Source organism: Homalodisca vitripennis, chromosome 1 (assembly GCF_021130785.1).
Source record: "Homalodisca vitripennis isolate AUS2020 chromosome 1, UT_GWSS_2.1, whole genome shotgun sequence".
Classification (NCBI taxonomy): Eukaryota; Metazoa; Arthropoda; class Insecta; order Hemiptera; family Cicadellidae; genus Homalodisca; species Homalodisca vitripennis.
The window spans coordinates 95,824,205-95,851,735 of record NC_060207.1 but is presented as its reverse complement, the minus strand read 5'-3'; the positions used below and the strand labels follow the sequence as shown (position 1 = coordinate 95,851,735).

The window sequence follows — 27,531 nt, the reverse complement described above, 5'->3', positions numbered from 1 at the left end:
GTTTGCATCTCTTTATTAACCATTAATGTATTTTCATATCCTTCGTAATAGTAGAACTATGATCCTAGATTGTCATCTACAATGGTTTCAGGATAGTTATCAAACATTTGAGGGAATACAGGCCTAAGTTTAAGTTAAACCCAGATGGGAAATAGGTTGAGATACAAGTAGAAGGAAATTGCGTATCCGTCACTGAGAAATTCTTCACCAGACTATGACAATCCAAGAATAGTGGTAGGAGTGATAGGTTAACACTAAATTAAAAGTGAACATATATGTACAAGTAAATATATAATGGAGGTCTCAGAATACTTCCAGACTCTTTATCATAAGGATAGTTTATTTCTTCTCTTGTGTGTTTATATTTCTTTTACATTACGACAATATACGTGAAAATTAATGAAGAAAATAATATAGGAAAATATTTATATATGAGTAATGGATTCTATTACTGTAATAATGGTTCATAATTATTTTTTTTGCATATCATTATTGTTGTTATTTTAAATAACACAACATATGAAATAAATTTAGGACTTTTTGATTTCGTTTGACCTACATACTGCGGCTTTTGGACTTGCCGAAAATATCAAATTCTTCGAAACAAATGCCAACATGTTTATATCATGTTCAGATTGTTCAAAGCATAATCCATTGTCATGTATTCTTGTATGACGTCATTTTCCCCGTGACGTCATTCATCATGTCGCGACCACCGGACATCAGAATTAATGACGTGTCCTGTTGTAAATCTTTGTTCGTTTCTACTCGACTTTCTTCCATCACGTTCTTTTCATTGTCCGCTGGAAAATTAAAAACTATTTAAAACTCGGAGTCAGCGGCACGATGTCTGGATTGGACAGAGAAAAACGGCGAAACTAATTTCACAACGTGTGAAAAGTTGAAGCGTGCCTGCGCCTGACGCCGAGTGCGGCCAACATTGCGAAAATAAAATTCCCCGCTAAAAACGATTTGAGTGTTGAGTTCCGCGCACGGCATGGCGGTGACACGTCATCAAGCCCCCCTCCCCACCTCGCCCAACCTCTCGACAGCTTACCGACAACCTTACTTTTGTACAGCGACAATAAAACATTCAGTAATTAGTAAAATGTTTAATTTGTTTCGCCCCTTTAGTTTTTGACCTGTGCGTTAAACGTCACAGCCAAAACCACGCTGTGAACTTTTATAATTACCTGTTCCAAGTCACACCGTACTTGTCACGAAAGGTGATGTGTCCCACAAGTTTTAATGCTTTGTACGATACAATATAGTATTTAACATGTTTTGTTATATTGTTATCTACTCTTTCGGGAGCCGAAAGATATCTTGACTACATTTTATAAATATCAATATTATTTTGTGTAAAAGATACACATTGAGAACTAAACAATTATAAGCTTAATGTATATATTGTTATTTTAATACAAACTAATAATGATCATAAAGTGTCACATGTAGATGAAATCGTTGATTTCAAAAGGCCTCGTACAAAATACAATTAACCGCAGAAAATTGTGTGGTCATTACTATTTGAATAAAATAAAAAAAATGTTCAATTGCTGCTAGAATCTTCATACAATGTACAGTGTTATAAACAAGAGATATAAAAAAGTTAAGTTAAAATTAGAAATATTGAAGAAAAAGAAACACAAAAGTAGAAAAAATATGGGGCTCTTATTTTAATAAGCGATAAATAAGAAAGAACCTCTAACATAATAGACTATGATGTGTAATAATTGTACATCATTGGATTAGTATACAAATTCAAATAAAAAAAACCATTTATTCGCTTAAAATTGAGTTGGAGTAGTCTCGAAGTAACGTATTTTTTTAATCTGTCATATTATATTTGTGTAGCGTTTTTAAAGCTACATTGATTTATTTTTTTATTAAAACTTAAATTAAATAAAAATTTTGGGATCTAAATATTGGGACTTAATTTTAGATTAGATTGTGAAATGTCAGGGTAAAAACGAACATGTAATCCTTTGGCAAGTTAGTACTGGTAGTTTTAAATTGTCAGGAAGGCAGGTTGACTGCCTTGAATTGATTGGAACTTGTTGCGAGTATTGTTCTTCTGGTTTGATACAGCTGGACCAATGAGAGAGCACCACGGATGTCCTGCAAAGTTGATTGGAAAGGGAAGTTTTTAAGCGCCCGCTCATAATTTTCGCCCTTTCTTTTGGTTTTTTTCGTGAGTAAAGTTAATTGCAGTGCGCCGTATTTCTTAAATTTTTCCGCGAGTGATTTTGAGGTAAGCACAAAATTTATTGTACGTTTTATTGAAATAGTCATCCTGATCTGATTTTAAATTAATTCTGTTGTCTTGTTTATAGGAAAAAATTAAATTCAAAGAAACTACAGAGCATTCTGAATAACTTATTCTCGAAGAACAATAGAGCATAATAGAATCATACAAGTTAACATTTGGTTCATGCTTGCAAGAGAAGTGAATTACAATTGAACTTTGTTAATAACTTTAATTGAGATTTGGAAAAGTAGTAATTTATTGATATTTAACTGGAACTGTTTTATTGTGAATTATTAATTGAAAATTAATTGAACTTTAATAATTGTTAGAGAGTTGTAATCTGAATTGCAGAGACTTGAAAGTTAAGGTTCAAATAGTGTAAAGAGAAGTTTAAATTTTTATTTTGAATTTTGAGTGAACTTAGAAGTGAACATTTTTTATTTTAGTTATTTCCAAGTGGTATTTCATTTTTGTTTTTAAAACTGTATTATTGTATTTTAGAAGAGAGCTCTGATTTTTATTTTGATATATTTGATTAATATTTTTATTTCTTGCCAAAGGAATTTTTAAATTTACTAAACGGTTTGTCAATTCTTTGTGGATAATAGAGTGATAAAAATTCTGAAACGCTGAACTTATTAATTTGCCAGTTTAAAAAATCCATTTTTTAAAAATTTAGAACTGTGATTTTTATTTTAGACAAACCAGATAATATTTAGTAGTTAACAAATTTAGTAATACATTGTACTTAATATTCACTAGGATCTTTACTAATCAAAAAATATTTTATATCGTCTTGGATGTATTATTGATGATTTAAATATTAATACTCTGGAATATTAATATCAACAATCCAAGTCGTTATAATTTGGTTTTTATTTGATATCAAGTAAATGTAAATATTGACGAGTATTAAAATTTTGGATTGTTTGTTTAGGTGGGATTTCGGGAAGAAATATTTTCCTTTATTGGCCGACCCCTGAGTTCAAACGTTTGGGTGTAATTAATATATGAAATTAAATAAACATAATCAAAAAGGTTTTTCATAGCTGTTATTACTTCTTAATATGCCGATTTACCTTAGTGCTGTCCTCTAAACTTTAAACACATGTAATTGTTGTTATACGCAATTCTATTGAGTATTACACTATTCGGAATTATTATTATTATTAACTTATAGAATACCATCTTCACGTGGAAGTCACCTTATTTTCCATCCTCATTCAGTTCCATCCCCTATTAATGATCCCAGACTTGGCCAGGAATGTTGTAACATGTTTTCTTTCTTCAAAACGTATTCTAAAACATGGTACAATACATCCAAAAGGTTTTAAAGTACATAACATGTTCCATTTGTCACACTCAATGTCATGGAAGAGTCTATACCAACGTTTATAACTAAACATAAATATGATCGACAGCGTAAACTTGTTCATATGAAGCAATAATGTACCTCAAACATCCTTTCAACATCCACGTTACTTTTAGCGGTCAACAACAAATTATGTATTAATAAAAGTCTGGAAACATAATTTTGTTAGCACTTGTTAGTATGCCAGCATCGTTGCTACTTCAAAAAGTAAGGTGTATTTTCAAACTTTGTAATCTTTTAGCTGCTAATGTAGGCGTTTTGGATATATTCTATGTGGGATAAATGGTGTATATTCACCGTTTTTATATCACATGTTCAGTTTGTCTCATACTGATAGTAGGCTACATAATGCTGAAAGTTTGGTTTGTAGCTATAGTAGCTCGCATAATAAACAAGCATCATGCATTTGTTCGGGTCAACGTAATTTCTTACAGTTCATCATTGTTATGCTAACCCACACCCTGATGCATGCTAGCATAGTTACATGAAGAAAATTTACAATGTATAATCGGTTGAGGCTTTGTTGTTACAGTTCGTACCGCACGTATGCCTATGGCTTGCTCCCTTGAACTGAGAAGTAATAATGTTTTCATTAGTGATTTTAGTTACTACTACTAATGAGTACCTGTTGAAATAGTGTAATTTATCCATAAGTAAGATAATAAGGCCAAAAAACGCGTATAGGACCTCTATCCTACGGCCAGTCATAATACTACCATTGATGGTTCCTAGCACTGAATGGACTCTCTTGTATGTTCCAAGTTACAAAAATCAGTAAAAAGTCTATGTATACATATTGTTCAAGATCACTGGCAATTAAAGACAGCATTGGAATATAATATATCATTTCTATACTACTTGTACAAGTTCTGCATTTTAACATAGAATTGTTTTGACAACAATACTGATCGAAAAGAAAATATGTTTTCGATTTTAAATAAATGTATTGCCGACAAAACCCAAACAATCCCAGAAGTGACCTTTGAAACGTTTGTTCATTCCCGCTTCAGTCCCTTCAACAGCAATACCGTCTGACGTCAAACGGCTGTCATTCTTGCCGACATGTCCCAAGGGCTCCTTTGATAGGTCCAGAGCCGACCAATGGGCTGTAAGAACGAGCCGGACTGACCAATCAGAGAACAGCTGACGGCTGAGACGGACGCCGCGGGCCAACACTTTGTACGTCAAGCAGCTCCGGCTCACTTTACACGGAACGGGGGGGACAGGAGCCCCCCACAACCCTCCACTACTCCCCCGGCCACCTCTTTGACTCGGAGATCCTTTAATTCCGCGCGCTCGCGGGTCTCCGGTCTGCTAATTACAAACGTCTCTCTGGCCTTTAAATGTTTGTGTCACCGCAGAACTGTCTTCTGTTGACATTGTATGTCAGACAGGCTGCGGTCGCTCCGGGGTGTGTTTGTGTAAATGCTCAACTCTAGCCGCCAGAAGCGACTTCCTGGTTAAAATGAAACTCTGTTGTTTAAAATAAAGTCAGCAATGAGCTCCGACTTAATTGGTTTTTAGACGAGGAAATTAATTTTGGAAACACACTGACGTGTCATTAGGTACGTTTGTTACTTGTTTGTTTGTTCCACAATTGTAAAGTAATACTCTAGGGCAGAGGGGGATGATTAAAAACTATTATCAGTACTATTAAAAATATTTCTTTCTTATTAATATGTATATATTTGATCTAGAAAACATTTTGTTGTATTTATTCAGTATATTAATCCACCCCATAATTTAAATTCATAATAAACGTACAATTACTTATTATTGCAATGTTAAAACTCTTTGTAACTTTTAACTATTGGAAGAATTAATATAATATTAAATTCCACAATTATTCTCTATAAATATAATAAATGGTGTGAAAATAACCACACAAGAACTGTGTAATTAGTTACATATACTGTACTGTACTGCCTTGGCCTTTTTTAACAAATTTGATACTTTATCTCAGCTACTCAGAGCTTCAACCGGACTTGGTTCTGTACTTGCAGACCTTAGGCCTTCCTTTAGGTATCATTACTTTGGACGCTTTCTTCAGGATTAGTCCCTCCTGTATTTTTAACAAGTGCGATGTCTACCTGTCTTCTACTGCTGAAGCTTATGTTTATCCTCCATTCCTTAATTTCTTGTTTTGGATCAAAAATCTCACGTAGAAGTCTTTTTTTAATATGAACCTTCATCATCATTTTCTGGACAGATAAAAGAAGAGGACATAGATTTGTTTCATAAATCCAAAGTTTTATTTATATGTGTATAAACAAATCACAGTGTGGTTTAGTAGTATGTTTTTTTTTTTCAGTATAACCAGAAAAAAACGAAAACTATTTATCATCAAGGCTTGACCAATGAAGGCTTGATAAATACTCGTACGTACCAAATATTATTGTTCTACTGGATGAGAGTCCTTACAAGATTAATAAAAATTATTATACTACATACTATTTTTTAGGCTTTGTTTTTGTTAATTTTATCTTTTTTGCAAGTCAAAGTTATCCCTATATAGACATTTCATATCTTGATACTCACATGTTACATATACATGATACATCTAGATTTCATGACCGCATATTATACCCTTATAGTTAGTTATCTAAGATTTAAGAGGAAGTTCGTTTACGATTACGATAGATACTCGTATTATTATTTAACACTTTCAATTCATTTATGTAGACTCCATAGTTAATTTTATGACCGATGGCAATGTTGTGTGTGTGTGTGTGTGTGTGTGTGTGTGTGTGTGTGTGTGTGTGTGTGTGTGTGTGTGTGTTTGTGTGTTCCGATAGTTTTAGGGTTAGAAAATTACACAGAAATTACCCTTAAATAAACAGTTATTACTGATACCCTAAAATATTTCTGTATTGATTTATTACAAATGTGCTTTATTTTGTTTGATATTTGTAAATATTAGTGATTACCATGCAATACGATATTTTCAAAATCCATTAGTAAACAAATTAATATTAGTTTTTATTACTACTTTCTTGTTTAATTTGTATTTATGCCACAAATTTTTTACAAACATTTATAAAAAGTTAGAGATTTGTTGCAAACATAAACTGTCTGATTTGTGTGCATTTCGTCGCTTGTTTAAATTGAGGACTAAAATTCTTATTAAACATCTCCACCATTTGGATTCAAAATTTCGTCAGAATATGCTAAGGAGGTTGGACGGATGATCACTGATATTGATTAGGTTGTTATTTTCAACTTTTTCACATAATCTGCTACTAGCAATCATATCAAGTTACACTATCAATAAACTATTGCGCCTGTTAATGGTGTTTTGTACAATGGTTCGTGCCAGTACAATGTCTCAGTAACACTATCTGTGAAAACATCTGTAGAGATTCGCCCTTATTTCGGGTAAACAGGTTTTACTTACAATAGCAATAAGTGCTAGGTTTTATACAACTTTAAGCTTTGAAAGAAATTTAATGCGTTGTAATTTGCATCGCAATGTCGTATTTTATATCAATGTTATATTAAGAATATATTGAGCTATTTCACGCCAGTTATTAGATACTTTTGTTTGGATTAGATTTGGTTATAAGTAATTAAATAGACATTAATAAACAACGAATTAAAATATTAACCAATTCATACTAAATGTTTTAAGGATGTATTGTCAGCTTTTAAGGCTAATTTCAGTTCTCGTTCATTCCTCATTGACGAAATAAACGATCATTTACAGGTGTTTGATCCATCAGCAAAAATTAAGATATAAATTTAACTTTCTGATCAGAAGGTGCTCTACAAGTAGCTAATACGTTGTAGTCGCTGTTCGAGATGAGATACAACACTCTGTCACTAAAGAGAAATGTCTTATTACCAACCTGCCAACACAAGTCAGCTCTTAGTTATTTCTTAATGTATAACTAAGTTTATCTGATGAAACCATGTAACTTGTGTTGCAGGTGTAAAAGACAGAGTGAAGTCACCTGACAGCCCGGAAGGAGCCAGGGTGCATCAAGTCCGCGGCTCGCCTCCAGTCGCCGCCCCCACAACTGCCCCCTCGACTCCAACCCCCACCCCCGCCCCGACTAGCCAGCCCACCAGCCCCAAGGTACCCTTCCAGAACGGCTCATCGACACCACCTCTTTATGCTCAAAATGGCTCAACCAGTAAGTGTGTGTAATTGTGGACTCTGAATTCTTCTAAATGCTGGTCTGCGGTTCTTTTAACTATTACAGAATACTTTCAAACGAAGATTTACATAGTTTTACACTTTCTTTAAGAGCACGGTTGCTGAGATAATATTGTACCAACGTCATCGTACTTTTGTCAAGTATTTTCGAGAGAAACTGACTAAAATTACTTGTTGTGTGTTTTAAACTTAGGTTGATTACAATTAAAGCTAGGGCTTTTTATTAGATTCCCAATGTTTAATTTAAAATTAATCATACCGTGTTGTGCTTTAAGTTTGTAAAGAGATATTTTACTTAATTGAATGTGTTTAGCTATCGTTGTTTCACCTCCATTCGCAAAATAATAATAGATACATTCATTGAGATAACCCAGGCCTTTACCATAAACCAGGTTTTAAAAACTTAAATACATCTCAAGTTAAAAGTAGGTTCATGTTTTTGTCACACATTTTTACAGTGACAATTTTGTATAAATTCACAACCTTTTGCATTCCTAATTATTTATACATTCTTTTATTTTGTTTCATATCCTCCGCCTTATTCATATTTTCTGTTGTTTTTTAATACTTTTGCCTTTCTATAGCTTCCTTCTTTACTATCTCCCCTTTCTTCATCTTCTATAGATCTATAGAATTTCTGGCTCACAAATTCTCTCAATCTGCTCCAGCACCACCTGACTGAGCAGCCTGATTGTCCGCAGGTCCCGCGCTGTCCATCAGCCTCTCAGACTCCGGTCCACCTCTAGGTCGTCCCCTCGGCAAGATCAAGAGGTTCCTCAGCACTCTGGTCCAGTTCGGCCAGGACATCTCACCCGAAACTGGAGAAAGAGTCAAGGCGCTCGTCCTCAATCTTGTTGTGAGTCTACTATACACATTGATGGCAGAACTCTACAATGACAATAGGCTTAAAAGTGCTTACGGTATACTCACGTTTATCCCTTTCAGGGCACAGGATTGTCTGTGGAGGAGTTCCACCACTCCCTGCAAGAAGTTACCAACTTTCCCCTAAGACCATTCGTGCTGCCCTTCCTGCGAGCTTACCTACCTGCCCTCCAGAGGGAGTTGGGAGTCCATGCACGACTCGCTAAACAGGTACTAAACTTTCATGAGTACTGTCCTTTTGTATCCAGGGTTCGGAATAGCCGGACTTTTATGATGTCTAGTTGTAAAAATAAAAGTTAAATAGTGTGTAAAAGACGAACATTGAGTTAAAATGCATTTTAATAATTCAATGACTCAATGGCCTTACGTTTTACTGAGTACTTAATCTATTGTGACTTTACACTCTATCTAATGTAACCGATTATTCAGGTAATGTTTTTTCACCGATCGTGGAAAGAAACATTCATAGTTCGTAGGCTTATTACGACCGGTTTTGTAATAATTAACATCTACATCTTTCTGTTTACACCATGTCGACAACTTTCTTACTCAATTAAATAGTTGAAATACTTCGGGCTGGCTGTAGAGAGCCATCTGTTCTGGAGATGTTTACAGTTTCGGTTTAACACTGTTCTCTGCAGATGGCTTTACACACAGAGGGAAAATATTTAATTATTTAATCGTGTAAGAAATGTTTCGACAACCATTTCCTAGTAATTAAATCGGAAAATGTTGATGTTAGTTTGAAACAAACATTGATTTTCATATTCAATCAATGAACTCTATTATTGAACCAAACTAACACAAACATGTTATAACAATCACAAGATCTTACAATTGATAAGAAATGTTCAAACTAGTGTGTGAAATAAAATGTAATAAAGAAAATGCTTTAAGACTGTGTTGTGTAACCTAGTCTTAAAATGTATCTATCTGTAAATATCACTTTGTGAAACAGTATTTATATTATTTAAGTATTACCTACCTATTACGTACTTTGAGAGATTACTTGGAGTTAAAAAATGGTATTCCTCTTCAAAATTGGAACAGCGTAATTTCATCACTTCAAGGTTTTTAATTTCTTTTTAAATTTATCATGGATCAAGCGTTCTGGTTACAACTTGCATCAAAACAGTTAATTATTACAAGTTTTAACGTTTGGACAGTGCCTTCAATAAGTAGTGCGCGGCAATATATAAGCTGCCGTGAAATTGCCTACTGATTGTGCTTTACTGCACAACACAAAAATGTATATTAGTATCTATAGTTAATTTATAGTACCTACTTTACTTTTAAGTAGGCTGTAACTAAACATAAATTAACTAGATTCATATGTTAAATACTCCTATAATAAGTAAATAGGATATTCACATGTACATGTGAACCAATACCACCCAGCTCAATGGTTTGTTTATTCACCAACTAAATGGACCGTACTTTATTGCAACAATTCCACGTTCAACTGCATGTTCGTTTTCATACCATTGAACATAATACTGGTAAAAGATTCTACACCTTTTTGTTTACTTGAATAAAGTATTGTGCCAATAGCCTGTTTTCAACAATATACTAATTAATTGTAACTGGTTTTTTATCCTTTCTTAAATTTAAACTCTCAAAGAAATATGCAAAAATGCGTACAGTTTTATTTTCTTGTTCTTTTACTGGCCTCATACAACATAAGGCGGTATTATTTATTCTCTTGACTACCTTAAATCTAAATAGTTGCGATACATGCAACTCTCTTGAATTTGTAAGGAAATTATACAATATTCTTGTTTAGAAACATCCCTTCTAACCAATTGTTGATCAGTCTTCACTCACTTCCGCGCTCTCTAGAATTGCAATACTCGTTACATTAATTCCGGAAAAACTATTTTAAAATATAATTCATTAATATTATTAAAATTAATTATTGAGGGGAATTTAGGCACTCTAAAGTTCCTCAAATGCATGTATACGTTCAAGGTGTTATTGAAAAAGGTATCAAATGTGAAAAAATCAAACTATCAATGACACCTTAATAGCTTAGCTTTATTCATTAATTTTGAAATTTACTTAATGAATTAACCATTAGATTTCATATGCTGTAGAGAAACCCCTTTTCAACAACATATTGCCTAAGATTTCTTATGAAACCAAATTCTATAGTGTACGTGTGCTGTTTTATAAAATATTAACATTTAAGAAATATTACATAAATTGCTGTTAATACAAAAAAATCCAACCATTGTACTAATTTTGAAAGGACCTAAAACATCTATCACTGTTTGTAGTGAGCACGATAAGTTTTAAAAAATAAGCATTTATAATGTTCTATTAATTTCTAATACTTGCCAACAAACAAATATTGAGCTCTATTAAAATTCAGTGCTATAATTCCTCAAACTATGCGTACTTCAGATTTTGAATAATTTGAGAAAATAATGAAATTGTTTAGTATAATTTTTTATAAAAAATTGTATAGATGAAGTTTAAGTATAACAATACAGTTGTGAGCTAATTTCGTAAACATTATACTTATAATTACTTTTTGTATAAATATATAACATAATATCTCTCACTATAAATCATATAAGGAATTACCATTATAAAACGACTGCAAAATGTACTTGGTTAATTCTTCTTGGTCGCAATCATCTTTTACTAGGCCAGACTTAGAAAGAGCATTAAATACACTGAAACTCTCCTACGAAATAACCATCCTAAATTACCTCGGTCAGCATAAATGACAAAACACGGTAAAGTAATAAGGCCAAGCCCACACGTGTGAGCATATGCCTATATATCTAACGCCAGATGTGGATAACGCTCCTCACCTCTACTCTTAGCTTCATATTGTCCCCTGCCTTTCAAGGTGCCATACTTCACGTTATAGCGACGGTTTCATTTTATTACCCTTTCGTTTCAGATTTACCTTCCTATGATTTTTGTGGGATATTTTGTAAGGTGAGCGGGTAGATATGTAAAAGCAGTAAACCAAAAATAATGTTGGTAAAAATGTTCTGAAAACTCAAAAATATCAGAGAAGACATTGTAAACCATAGTATTGATTCAGTTTACAGGGTGTGAAAATTTTAGAATTTACTAGAGAATAAAAATAAAATTTTTCCTACTAATAATAACACTTTTATATCAATTTACTGTAGGATTTGCTAAAAACATATTGCTAAGGATCTAGCACTTTTTAAAACTGAAATTGTAAGTTGTAGAGTAAATTATATGTAAATGTACAAGATAAGAAAGTTAATGAAGAAAAATATTTTCTGACTTTAAAAAAGTATTCCCTTTTAATAGTTTGTAAAACAAGTTGCCTTTATTTCCTATATGTAAAAACTGTTCTCAAATATTTTTTCCATAAAAACTATAATTTTCCACTTTATACTTTCTCCACCGAATTCATAGTAAAGCACCTGTAAAAACATCTTTAGTGTCCCTTTGCAATAATTTGACTTTCAATAATATTTGTATTTGTTCTCGCATTTCCCCCGCTGTCGTTTTGACTTTATCACTCTTGTATTAACCAAAAAGCTACACTTCTTGGCCAAGGGTAGCAGCCCTCAGTAAAACCTAATTATGCAAAATCTTTCACTAATGTCAACGCTGCTTTATCCCTTAAAAGCAAAATGTAAATGTGCTAGTTTTTCGTTGGCAGGAATTCATTAAAGGAGTCAGCAGCTGTGCTGTCGCTCACAACAACTACAGGATCACTTCGGCTCAGTGCATTAGTTGTTCTACAAGTTGTCTTGAAGATGAAAGAATACAGACATTACGTCAGTGGTTGATAACAACGAGCAAGAAATACTCTGTTTTATTTATTTAAACCACATAACTTACAAGCTACCCCAGGCTGCCAAACGATTAGAGTTAGAGAAATAAAAGTAATTCCGGAATTACATCGCTCCATTTGATTGTAATATTGATACATATTACGATTCTGAGTAATTTATAAGGAAGTAACATATAGTATTATTAATTTCCTTTTTATTGTGGTACGAATAGCTATGGCATAAATTATTATTTATAAAAAAATTATAATATTCGTTTAATGCTTACGAACAATACAAACTGGAGACAGAAAGTAGTTCTCTTGACTACTTATAATGCATTCTCTGTATATGCATAATTAAATTCTCTTCTAAATACATACTTTTATATGTGATCCGTGGAACTCAAAACAGAATCTCTAAATATGATTTAGCCGACAACTAGGTACTATATAGGGATCGCGTAACTGGCTTCGCTGATATTTAAATCGATCTTTTTCTATATTGTCAGATAGAACGACAGATATCAATACGGCAAATAAAATGTTACACCCACCTGCAAACAGGGATACTGTGGCAGAATATTATGTGGCACAATCTGCAATGTTAAGTCTTCAATAACGCTTAGCCTAACTCCAAGGCTGGACATGCAATACCATAGAACTAATTCTTGTCTATGTATAAATCAAGTATCATACAAAATTTCAAGTCTACAGATGGAATCTTTCTCTAGATTTCTTGCCACATGATACATTCACATTTTCTTCATTATATTGGGTTTCGTATCAGTATATAATAAAAGTGTACATAACAAGCCACCAACAAATTACGCTGGATGTGTCGCGATAATTAGGCTACATGTGTTAATTTTTCACATATTAAAATACCATTCGAGTATAGTATACTGAGTTTATTTACAAATATTGATATTCCTCGTATTTTCTCGGTGCCATCATCGTTACCCATTAGATTAATGTAAAAATCGCTAACGCTCAGCCAAACTCCATGGATTAACATACACCATAACATAACTCGATTCTTTATGTAAAAATGAAGCTTCATGCAAAATTTAAAGTCTATAGGTCAGTTTGTTTTCAATGTATTGTTCGTATGAACGGACAGAAATTAAGTGTTTCCAGCCCCACGTGTGCTAGACTTCGCTAACGCTCAGCTAAGAAATTGGCTAATTCGTACTGAACCTAAGTCCATTTTATATGTATTGACGTAACAGAAAACAATACTTTTTATAAAAGCTTTCTAAGAATGGCCCAAAACAAAAGCATCCTAACGACTTCAGTATATTTTAATAATAACTGACATGACTCCAAACCTGCATGTATGAAGTAATTTTTAAATTAGTAAATAGTAGCTTCTTAAAAATAAAACTTTGGGGACGTTTTGATGTTTTAGAATGATGAGAGGTTTTAGAATGTTGGGTATTATTATATACTTATACTCAGTTGGAGGTAATCTTAATTCAGGCATTTATTATTCTATATAGTTTTGTTTCTATTGACGGATAGAACTTTTAACATTTATTACAAGAATGTAAACAACATATTTATATTATTGAAATGATTATATTTTTACATTATTTACGTTACAATATTTATTGTTTACTTTACTGAATAATGTTTATCTGATAGAAAACAATATCCTGTTTACAACAATATCAACCAATATGAACTGGCCAAACACATTTCAAACATTTTATCTTTGTGTCAGCAATGATAACAGAATCATTAAACTCATCAAAGCCAGAAATGATTAACTCTTTTGTTTTCATTAATAGTAAACATGTGTTTTATCTGCTTTGATATTAATCCAATATTAACTTCGCTGCACGGAACAATTTTTTGCGCTTGTGACCTTGTAAGTGCTTTGGTTTTGACTGCATATTACTCGTATTTTGCATTCATCAATACACTTCAAAGAATTCAATTCCAGTTATAACTAGTTTTTGTAGTGTAAAACGACTGTTTTATTATTGGGTATCAATAACTTATTTCAACCCTAGTAATTATCATGTAAATTGAGTCTAGTTGATGTGATTGAATTATTGTTTTACCATGAAGTGCAAGGTACATATTAAATACACAAGAATACTGAGAGTACTGTATTTCTTTATTATAAGGTTTATTGATGTAGTAGGTAATTGTTTTATTATTCTCAAAATACGATAATTAATTTCTTTTTATTATTTTTATGGTGAAAGACAAGATTGAATTCCATAAAAATAATAACTTTATATTAAGAGCAAAGGAATAAAAAGGGTAAAATTTTCAAATCCAGATCGTAATGTGCATGGAAACGTTTTCTTTTATACCATGTTTATGATTTCCAACGATAATAAACACATATACCTAGTAAAACCACTATACTGTAATATACATTCCAGATTGTAAATTCTCATTCAATATTAACTATTATGATTTCTTGCTTAGTAATATTAAAGTTGTAATCAATTTTATCGGAGTAATGGATAGGAAACTTAATAAGTAATCATATTTTGTAATCTTATAAATATTATTGATAATTTTCCAAATATATTAAATATAACATTATTAAATTAATCAATCATTAATAATAAATATTGCAATGCTTCACTTCTTAAATTATTCTAAATAAATTAACAAGTAAAATTACACCTTTTCTTATTCAAGCTGTAGCTATTTTGCTATAAAGGTGTTATTTATGTAAATGTATAGTTTCATTAAACAAACATTTACCAAACATTCTATGTCCTATGTAATAGAACAGATTGCCCAAAAAAATGAAAATGGTTTAGTACATTTCTGAAAGTACTTAAACTTCTATTATGTTGCAGACGATATCACAATACATCAGGCAACATGAGCATAGCGTGCTAGATCCTGCCTTCTCTCCTAGTGAACCTAGCGAAATATTCCATCACACCGAGACCCACGCAGAGAAACGCAGGGCTGACAGGTTGGTAGTATTTTCTCTCTTAGAGAATCTAGCGAAATATTTCATCATACCCACGAGAGCACCATCGCAACCATCGAGACCCACGCAGAGAAATGCAGGGCTGACAGTTTTGTTGTATTTTCTCTCCTAGAGAATCTAGCAAAATATCCCGTCATAGCGAGACCCACGCAGAGAAATGCAGGGCTGACAGGTTTGTTGTATTTTCTCTCCTAGAGAATCTGACAAAATATTCCATCATACCGAGACCCACGCAGAGAAACGCGGGATGGACAGTTTCGTAGTTTTTCTATTCTTTATCATGCTCCCTATTACGATGTAATTCCTTCTAATAATGCCGGAGAAAAATTATATTTTTGTTATATTTTATATAATATGCTTAAATTTTTGGAATTTAGCAATAGCTCTTGCAGTAATACAGTAATAACAACTTTAAGGGTACAATATTATAATAAAAGTCTTGATGGTGGGATTTAATCGTATTATTTGAAATGGTCATTGAATAATTATGGAGAAAGTTTACACAGCACCTAGAATTGTAGTGATTGAAGTGGATGTAAAATTAAATTTTAGAATCTCACATGACTATTTTGAAGTACATATTACCTGGTATTTTAAATTTAATCAAAAAACGTAATTACTTCTATATAAGCATACTCATAGATTGAAAGTTACTTAATGCATGGTTTAAAGTGTTTTCTTATTATCTTGATAAATTTACCGCGCTAACCCGTAGATAGACAGTGTAAGTAACGAAATAATGTGGGTTTCTAAATAATTTTTTACTTATAGCTAGCTAGTATGTTTTATACTCGCCACAGAACCAGACGATCTCTAAGTTAGTTTTCGTAGTAATTTGTGTAGTTATACATAAATACTGTATATCATAAAAAGTGTATAAATCAAAACAATATGTTCACTATATATATTTGTGGTTTTAAATTTTTAATGCATAGGCTATTACATATAATACAAATACAAACCCACATTGCTTAAGCAAGCACAATATAATCGTTTTGATCTACAAAATAAACAGCGTTCTTAAAATAAAATATAGCATTCTATTGCTTAACTAGTGCTGTATAGTTGACTTGCTCTCTGTATTATTGAGCGGTCTATAAGCTCTACGTAATTTTGCTTCTGAGTTAAAATCAGTAGGGTTTGTATTACTTTTACTTTTTATAAATAAACTATTACTTAATTAAACGTAGTTTTCTTAATAATTCCAAAATTAGATTTACGTGACAAGACAATTTGGTAACTTTATAATTACTACACGACAAATGAATCTATGAAGGTTTGTAAAATAGAGGAAATTAGAATGGCGTCTTGATTTGTAACCAAGAAGGGTGTTGGCGGGAGGGGAAGGGGGACAGCTGACGCCAAATCTTAGCCAGGTGGTGCTGATGGCGTCTGGATGAGAGAATAATGGCTCAGCACTAGCTATGTGGTCAGCCCTACAGGGTACTGAGGCAGCGGTGAACCACGCCACCTTGTGGCTCCCAGGCCACCATTATACTTGTCCCCTCGGTAACAAATAATACCTAGTTATATTTGTGTTGTAAACTATCACAGAACAAACTTACTACATTCTCAACGAACGATTTTGTAAACTTCTAGGTTGCTGCCCAAGGAAGATACGGAATTATAAGAGTTTTCCAAATTCCGTATACATTGAGGACTTCAAAAATACACGTTGTGGCTCTTTTATAAACAGTAATTACTTCGTTCATAATTTAACCTCCCCCTTCGTCTACAGAATTTTTATTTAATATATTTAATACATTTTTTGTCACAACAAACTCCCGGAGAACCAAAACTATGGGATGAATAATCACATCTTGGCAGTTCTTCAAGTAAGTGGTGTATTCTCTAGAAACCCTGGAATGGAACTAGTATTTTGTACAATACAGTATGTAGATGTCGTCTTAACCGCCCTTAGACTAACCGCTCATTTGTTATTTTGTGCCATAGTAGATTTTGTCTTTTTTCCTCGATCAAGCAAATATAGATACATACAAAAAGACTGAGAATCCTACTACTGCAAAAAAAACATCTAAGATGGGTTTTATAACAGTCTTCAAGACTATAAATATAAATAAATTGATAATAGTAGTAAGATTAATTAAAAATGCTGTTATACTGTTATTAAACATTGTTTACACAGGTCAGTTTATTACATTTAATAGGCTCTTTCAATCGATACTGTTATACGAAACATTTTTTCTTTTTCTATTTACTTGACTTTTTCCACGAAGTTTTACGATATTTTAACAGTTCTGCTGTTTAGGTTGGAGACGAATCCAATAAATCAGACACCATTAACAGCCGTTCTTAAGTTATTAATGATGTAGCTAACCCGATTTTGTTTGATGTATATAGATTAACGTGTGAAATATTTATTCATTGAGTAAAATATCTGTAAGGAGGAAAGTCAATGTTTGTGACAAGATTTGATTGCAGCGCACTCTTGCGCTGAAGTACCCTCCCTAGCTCACCGGAACTTTTATTATTGGAACATTGCCATGAAACCTAACTGAATGAACAACAATGTGAATATATCGTGTGGTAAGATATCTCGAAAAAGATTTCATCTGTAAATTTTACATTTTGCATTAAAAGTCTTTCTACATAGACAAGAATGAGTTCAGTGATGGTACATGTCGTCATTGTAGCCTATCATTCTGTAGAATGATACAATTTCTCTTTTGTCTCCCGGAGAGATATAACTTTTTTTCTTCGTGATTGTCTGTCTGTTTGTCATTCGCAGGTTATGAAAATATGAAAAATTTTAAAAATCATATGAAAAATCCTACAGACTGAAATTTGGCATACAGCCTTAGCGAAGTCTATTACGTAAATATTGTACTCTCCCTACCTTTTTACTTAGAACCCTTCTTGATTTAATTCAGACTTGCAGCAAGAATCCATTCTTGGTTAAATGTTTACCACCTATTTTCCCGATCTCCCAGCTAGTATCAACTTTCATCTAGTTTATTTCTATACGATATGTTTATTGACAATTTTCATTCTCAAAAAATGTCCGAAACTACAAATCGGATTTACATGGAACTTTGTACACTTGTTTTTCTTACGTAGGCGGAATCCCTATCTCTGTAATGCTAAAATAAGGAACATTTTCTCAAAAACTACTAAGCCTATTGTTTTGAAATTTTTTGTCAGTTATTCATATGCCTTTTATACATAGCCTGAGTTTTTTTTTAAATAGTTATATAAAAAAATAAGTATGTTATAATTTTTTTCCCATGACACCTAAAATATTCAAATTTTTTTTAAGATTTAATTTTTTTTTTACCAAATTAGTTAACTTAAGGCCACAAAAAAAACTCAGGGTGTGTACAACTATTACATACATATTGTGTAAAAATTTGAACTCTCTATCTTCAGTATTTCCAGAGAAAATGTACCTTATGTCAAAAAAATATCGATTTTCGGAAAACGGCTAAAAACTAAAACTGTGCATTTATTTACGAGAATCCGTTTGCAGTTCAGGATTAGTTATTTTTTCCTCTTCAATTATAGCTTTATTTTCTTCTACAGCTCCTTCAACAGCTCTGGTCATAGATTCTAAATCCACCTGTTTACATTTTTCGTGCAATACCGTGTTATAGGGTCGGAATTTTGTAGGAGGCTGGGGGAGGTTCAGGATGCCTCATAAAGTTTGCGCAGCGGTCTGACCTTTTCCAATGCATCGCAGGCCATACACTAATCTAATATTTACATCAAAAAACTTCTTACTTGCTACATTAGGTATTTCAACCTTTTTAGAGTTGTTAAATTCTTCACAAAAGTTACAATGTGTGCAAAAGAGTTCTAGTTTCGACACTAAGCCAACATAATTCATGGAACGCAACTGTAAACCATTTTTCTTACAGTTTTTGCAAAAAGAACATTCTTGGAGTTTCTCTGATAGTATACTGATATCTATAATTTCATTCTTATAGCTATGATCTGTAGCATATTGGCTATAATCCGAAAAGTCAATTTTCTTTGATGAGCTCGACGCTTTGGTAGGCCTAGGCCTAGGAGAGCTAGGAACACTAGCAGATGAATGTACAGGTACACCTTGTACTACCTTCTTTTTTCCACGTCCACCAACTCCTTTCCTGCTTTTAGTTGTTTTATAAGTAGGTCTAGGCATTATGAATAAATAATACAACCAATAAACGAAACTGTAAGAATCACAAACGTTAGTAAAAACTTTCACAGAAACTAATAACGTCCATAAACAATAACAAACAAACAGGTTATGTTTACAATATTTATTCCCTAGCAACAGAAGACAGTAAGCAGTTGTCTATATTCAGTGTTGCCAAATGAAGCAAAATTAAATAGCAACAGAAATGATGGGTAGATATACGTATACGCAAGCAAAAATATTCTAGTAAAAACTGACCCTGCAACAAAAGTTCAAGGATTTATTTTGTAATGAAATATTTAAATAACACAGGTGTATTATATATCAATGAACTCGGAAAAAATGTATATTTTAATAAAATACAATAAAAAAAGTTTGAAAAAAAATATTTTTTTTTTGTTCCGCCTCCCCTAGTCGCTCAGACACGGAGTTGAAAATGTTGCAACAATACAGCGAAAATTTGCAAAAACACGCGGTACTTTCAACAACTTTTATCACATCTAGAATAAAATTGGTAAAACATTACAATTACCATTAGGATTCCACATAACTTCTACAGACACGCTCAAAACGAGATCTAATATAGTAGAAATAATCGTTATTTTTAGAGCCGTTTAGACAATACTAACAATATTTTTCAGTTTATAAAGAAACAGACGCGCAGTGTCATTGTTAATGTAGTTTTAATCTTGTGTATCTTTATTAAATACTAACTATTAGACCTAAAAGACAATGTTACTATTTAACTTTAACCATCATTTTAAAGACTGATATAAACCCATCTTAGTTCACTTTTATCTGAAGAATACTTCTCTGATTTGTTGTGTATATATATTCTTAATCGGTAAACAAGGCAAAATCAAGGATGGAATAAATCATACTAAGAACAAATAAATTACAATGGCCACAACTATAAACTTTTTACGTATTTTCTTGATCCTGGCAACAAGGAAAACTCAACATTGGCGTAGGAAATATAATTTACTCGAACCAGCAGTAGGCATACACGTGCAACACCTACCCAATTACGCGCATAACAGTGCAGGTATAGAAGACAATGTAGTCTAACTTTTACTTTCCATTTAAAAACAGTTATGAAACCTCTAACAGTTGTCACACACACACACACATGCGTCAGTTCTGAGAAACCTACTTTTTCAAAAGACAACTTATATAGATTTCATAACAGTCTTAAAATGAAAAGTTATACTACATGGTCTCCTATATTTTGGGGGGGGGAATCAAAAAGACAAAATCAGCTATGGAGGAAAAATACAAAGATCGGAGTAAATTATAATCACCATAAATATACACTTTTCTACAAATTGGAAGAAAGCAAACTCAACATTTGGCGTTAAAAATAAAATTCACTCGAAGCAGAGGTGCTCATAAAGGTCCAAACCAGTGAAATTGCGTGCGAAGCCGAGATTATTACGAGTAATGTCTTACATGTTTACATAGAAACAAAATCATAGAATAGAATGGTTCCAGATTTAAGTAATACTTTAAGAAAACTACAAACAATTCAATTTTTATAACTGTCTGCAACGACTATAACTAGTTTTGGAAAAATATTTATATTTTTTACAACTTTTGACCTCTTAAAATGTTTAAAACCAGTACACACACTCGCACGCACACACACACACGCACGCACGCACGCGCACGCGCACACACACACACACACACACACACACACACACACACACACACACACACACACACACAAGCCAAGGATGCAATTTCGGGGACCAGATGGAAGAAGTATTGCTTAGTGACATTAGACATTAAGAACGCCTTTAATTCCGCCAAATGGGACTACATTATGCGGCTCCTGAGGAGAAGAATATACCAGGATACATGTGCCGGCTGGTAGCGAGCTACTTTACGAACAGACTCCTGAAATACGACACGAAGAACGGCCCAAGTGAACATAAAATAACTGAAGGAGTACCCCAGGGTTCTGTGATAGGCCCTCTATTGTGGAATATCATGTATGATGGTTTGATGAGGCTAGTCCTTCCAGGTAATGTCAAACTCGTGGCATATGCAGCTGACGTAGCCGTGGTGATCGTTGCAAAATATCTCGAAGAGATAAATCTCGCGTTTGACATCACCTTCGAGAGAGTCAACGAGTGGATGGATATGGTGAAGCTGCAATTAGCACAGCAAAAGACCGAGGCAGTGCTCATCACGAGCAGAAAGCAGTTGGAAATCATCATGTTGGTAGTTGGAGAGCACGAAATTACATCCCAACCGCTTATACCGTATATGTGTGATGCTTGGTGCTTGGCTCAATTTCAAACAGCAAGTGGAGCATGTAAGTGCCAACGCGTCGGTAGTGAAAGCGAGCCTATCACGCCTGATGCCGGATATCGGTGGCCCAAAGCAAAGCAGGAGGAAATTACTCTCATCGGTAGTCACTTCAGTGCTGACCTATAGAACTTCCATCTGGGCTGACGGTCTTGACGTCCTAGAAACAAGAAGGAAGATCGCATCAATATGTCGGTTTAGTGCACTAAGAGTAACTGGTGCTTTTCGTACATCTAAGGAAGCCCTTTACCGTCGACGATAGTCATCTACGTCGAGTCCGGATGAACTTCGTACTGAAAAACGGCAGCATAGCATGCGTCGATGCAAACGCAGTGGGATGCTGCAGATAAAGGTAGGTGGACGCACCGACTAATACCACAAGTGGTTGCTTGGATGAATAGAGACCACGGTGAGATCTACTACTAACTCACACACATGGCTGTCAAGACATGGAATCTTCAGGACGTACCTTCATCGTTAACTCCATAACTTAACACGATAACTCCACGGAGTGTCCGTCCTGTCCCGGCGTTAGCGAAGAAGTGTTCTTTACATGCCCACGTTTTAGTTCACAGCGTAATGATCTGGAAATGATCCTCAACTGGACATTACAACCAGAAAGTCTAGGAGAAGCAATGCTGGGATCGAAGGCTGCCTGGGACGCGACCAATACTTTCGCCACGGAAGTTCTTAAGGAGCTGCGGTCCATCGAAAGAAAGAGAGCCAAAGACAATCACGGTTAGAAGAAAGGAAGAAGTCACTTGAACTACCTGAAGAAAGAGCTGCTGTTCTATATCTTCTCCCCGTAAAGTAATGCTTAGCGGCGGTTTCCGCGTTGATACAGAGGCCAGAGAAGAGGAGGTTCTTAGTCAGTATTGATATCTGAGTCCGACTAAAAGACTCCCAGGCCAAACGACTGGTCCTGCAGGAAACGTAAAAGTATGTTTCCCCAACCTCTATAAAAACACACACACTCACACCAAATTATGTATGTATACAATAAATATATACACTTATTTATGTGTGTTTTATCATTTATTATGTACTAAACCCATACTAGTATTTAGATTACAAAATAGTGCGATACCATCCGATGTGGTTACTATTTTAATATATAGATGTAAAATATTTACTTTAAATCCTAGTATAAATTATTAATATAGTAATTCAAATCTCATATAACACTCTGAATGTGACACGTTGTTGTTGTAATGACAAATCGACGCGTGCACACAAGTGTCTGTGCGCCATGTGCCGAGGAGAGGTTTAATTTAACCGAGCAGGGACTGTATCCACAGCTGACGCTCGCTGCACCAGACTGTACAGTTTTATTAATATGAATAATGGCATCTTGCAGTTTCTTTGCTCACATGCCCTTCTAATGAAATGCCATTGATCAAACCCCACCTGGTCCCTCCCCTCCCTCCAAGTTCTTCCGTCACAGCTTTCGTATAAATCTCTTACCGTTTCAGATTGGGAAAAGTTAGCTTTTTAAAAGAAACATTTTCAGAATACTTCAAACAAATATTTCGTTTAGTTGTTTTCTGTACTCGTAAGTCATAATAAATACTTTTGTGTTGGTTTTTTTTTTTTTTAATTTTCACTCAATTTGTTTTCCTGTTAAGGATTTGTATTACCTTGCTCACAATAAATACAATTGCATAACCTAAAGTTGATAATCTTTATAACTATATTTTTAGAAGTATATATGTTTTGTTTAGAGGTTGTTATAATTATGAATGGTTTAAGAAGAAAATAGAAATGTTTTGGAAATTTATCACCATTAAATGTAGGTCAAAACTGAAAAGAATATAGGAATGTATTTCATTTAAATAACTTTTTATTGTGATATCTGTCAGTTACTAAGCAAACTGGGGACAAACAACCAAGTTTCTAAGGTTATTGATATTGGTTGCCTTTACTAGCTAAAGAGCAGTCAGCCTTAGCTAGTAATTAAGAGCTAGCTACACTTTACACTTATACCTGTCATTCGATTACTGCAACCATTCATCATCAATAAATTGCCTCATATTATTAAATATAGGGTTGAGTTCTCTCTGCAGAGGCACCTCAACCTGTGTGTGTGTGTGTGTCATTCAAGGGGTTCCTATTACTTTCCAATATATATGTTCTGTCATATTTTGCCACAACAAGCTTGCGATATTAACATTCATTTTGTTTCAGTTACTATGAAAATGGGCTTGAGGACTCGGTCTATATGCCCCCTGCCGCCAAGCGTCCCCACCATGGTGGAGGATTGCTGTTCCCTCTTCATCCCTTAGCACTGCCCCCTGCCCACCTGCTGCCTCCTGACTACAGTCACTATCCTCCCCTTCATCCTGGCCAGCGAGAAGGTGATGAGCGGCGCACACACGGAGAGGATGAGTGGAAAAACATTCACGTGGTCAGTATTGATATGGGTATAACATGAAAGATCAGAGATTATTTAATAAATAGCTTGATACAGCCAGATGGCTTTATACAGCTTTAGATTCTTGGTAAGGTTTTCCAGTTCTTGATTTTGAGACCAATCTCCAATCTCTCCATCCTTAACTAAGTTCCGAATTGCTCAACCAATTTTAATCTCATCATCGATACCATCAAGTTGAAGAGCATCAGAGTTTTACTCTGCTTGCTCCTTAAGTTTCACAGTCCATATGGTATAATCAACTGTTTCTTCTATTTGATTGCATAGACAGCACACAGGATTTACATTTAAAAATTCCATCCTGTGCTGATCCTCATGACAGATGCATCAAACAAATCTACATAAAGGGGGTCTAGATATGGCAACAATGAGACCTTTAACAGGATTTTTCCAAAGCATTTACTGAGATAATGTTCCTAGTTTCAATGCTCTGTCCTAGCAGAATGTTTGACTGTGGTTCTTGTCTTACAACATATCATTGGATAGTTCAAATCCTAATGGGATATCTTAAGCCTCCTCTCCAACAGTGTGTTATCCTTGTCAATTCCTACAATACTCTGAAGCCCAGGGATCCATATAATTTCTTTTTAATAACACAACACAAGCTCAGGTAAGGCTTACATACACTCACAAATACATTTAGAAGAGATTTGGTTGGAGCTAACAGCTTAAACATAAAATGGACATCAGAGAAATAAAGATGCACTTAACAGCATAGCATCTTTTTAATCCCACTCGTGCACAAGCAAGAGCTGCAGAGGAATTTGCCTGAAAGATGATACTGAAGTTCATCTGATATGAACTTCTGCTGGGTTTAACACCATATACAATTTAGGATCTGATAACTGCCACATACAGCCTATGGTTGTGTAGCTTCAAACTCTAGGAAGACCCAACTGAGCACTAAAGGATCATAATAGACCTTTCTTCACTAAGTCAATTGGCTTGGTGAGCATTTCAGGTCATTGGTTTAGAGTAACTCCTAAACTCTTACATTATTTTGAGATTCTGTAAAAAGCACCACCAAAATTAAGGGTTTGAAATTACATTTGTTTCTTTTAATGGAGAATGGAACTATGACTGTTCTCCCAGGACTGATTTTGTTGAAACCCTCCTTCAGAAACTGGTCACATTATTTGAACACTATTATTAAGAATATCTTAAACAGTTTAAGGAAACTATCACTGATCAAGTAAGGCTACCTTCTCACATAGCTCTGTTTTCTTTATTCAGTTGCCACTTCGTAAATATCAGTCTCATATGACTTCTCCAGTTGATAGACATGTTGATCACAATGAAGGGATTCAGCATTGAGATTTTTGTGAATATGATGGTTCCCTACTTTTTGAGAAGAAATAAATTGAGACCTCAATAAAACCACTATGAGAGAACGATATGGCGATCATGTAAATAATTATAATGACTGTTCTTTGGAATAAACGCCACTCTATTAAATCATCCAGACTGAGGTAAATAATCAGACTTCACTTGCTTTGAAGATTTTCACAAGATATCTAAAGAGTCAGTTCCTTGTAACAGAAGGGCTGGGAAGATACTATCCTCACCAAGCTGAATAGACTGTACCTGTTAAGCATTCATAATCTGTGTCAAGTTGTCTCTTAGTCACCGAGGATGCTCTTGATCAGAAACTTTGCTCAGAAAGATTAGGGCTGCTGGCAACAGTAATACTGTAAAGGCAACCTGGAAAATAATACTCAAGGAGAATACTAAGGAATGTCATGCTGTTGATGTATTGTGCCCACAGGTTCTTTTTGGCATTTTTTGTTGTAGTCTGGGTACTTACTTCCTTGCAGAAATCATGTCACTGCATAGGGTGCACTCCTCCTTCTGCCAAATTGTTCTCTAACCTGCTTCTTTTTTAGGTTCAGTCCATTGATCACCACCAAATTTCATTCCATGCCATATAAGATATTTATTATGGTAACAATTGTGTAGGTTACGTGTCTTGAAATGTGTCACCTCATTAATATTTTTACCTCGGAAGATGTGATAGGCGGCACCAGAGCTTGCCTTATTATGCTGAGGGGGTTTTATCTGCATCCCTTGTAGTATATTTTTTGAAAATGATGATTGGTACAGATTCAAATGGCAAGAATATTCTACATCATTTCTGCTTTAACGGCAAAGATCGTACACCAGATACACAACAGTTTTTCATTGAGGATTCTCTTTGGTGCTGACTTTTTAGTCCTGTACAGCTTACTGTTGATTATACAAATCATGTGAGGATTTTTGAATAATTTTTGCTAGCTCTTAGGAAAGAGAAGACCCAATAATTCAGCACCTAGAGGAAACATGCTGTGCACTAAGCAGAAATCCTAAAAATAAAGAGAAAGGAATTTGGATAGCACTTACAATAAGGATGCCCACACTGTACTAACATCAATAAGGTCAGCCCCAGAGATTGGCTATTGTACATGATATAAAAACAGTAACTAAACAGGGTTTATTTAGAATTAACTAGAGAAGGAATGATTTATAGGTTAAATAAATACCAAAGTTCGTTCTCAAAAATTATCAAACTAAGAAAACATAAGTTTGAGATTATATTGATACAGTAGTCTTAAATATTTGTAAGCCTGTAGAAGGAAATTCAGTTTATGTGAAGAAGATCTCAAAATTTATTCACAAATCACTTATTTGACAGATGTTGAATTGTATCCTGAGCATGGTGGAGAAAACTAAGCGAGCACTGAGCATCCTGCAGCAGCGTGCTGGAGAGAATGGCCATGTAAGTTCAAATGAGTGGCTGCCAAGGCGCGATGCCTTGCGCACCAGTGCCCCTTCCCACTCAGCTGAGGATGTCAAGCGTACAGCTGGTGAGCTGATGGCACAAACAATCCGACTCACAGAAGACAGAGTGGCTGAAGTCCGCAGGAAAGCAGGTACTTTGCTAGATGTCCCAATAACTGAAAACTTTTTGAATAAATAATTTTCTTAATGTCAAAATAGTAATAAATGTAACTTTAATAGTTAAATGTTATGTTGTTATGTAACTCCAAGTGTACATCAGTGATCTTTTTATGTATATTTTGTATATAATTATGTGTACACATTCAGATAGAAGACATTATGACATGAGTTCAAAGAAATGAGAGTCTTTAAAAGTGTACCAATCATGGAAAATTAAAACCTTCACCTACCTTGAAAGAGACAGAAGGGGGAAGGTCATTTCTGCCTTATCCAGTTTAAGTTACTTAGGTCTAGATTATATTTCTTACCCACAGGAGATAACA

At 34.1% G+C, this 27,531-nt stretch overlaps 1 protein-coding gene across 1 annotated transcript in view; it reads left to right on the top strand.

The window, feature by feature from the left end:
* The window catches only part of LOC124367248 (protein CBFA2T3), a 279,788-nt gene that overhangs the window by 240,571 nt on the left and 11,686 nt on the right, over positions 1 to 27,531 (top strand). Inside the window, exons 3-8 of the mRNA XM_046823947.1 lie at positions 7,550 to 7,756; positions 8,481 to 8,635; positions 8,725 to 8,871; positions 15,256 to 15,377; positions 24,031 to 24,250; positions 26,943 to 27,180. Coding sequence (XP_046679903.1) covers positions 7,550 to 7,756; positions 8,481 to 8,635; positions 8,725 to 8,871; positions 15,256 to 15,377; positions 24,031 to 24,250; positions 26,943 to 27,180 — 1,089 coding nt within the window. The remainder of the gene's footprint in view (positions 1 to 7,549; positions 7,757 to 8,480; positions 8,636 to 8,724; positions 8,872 to 15,255; positions 15,378 to 24,030; positions 24,251 to 26,942; positions 27,181 to 27,531) is intronic.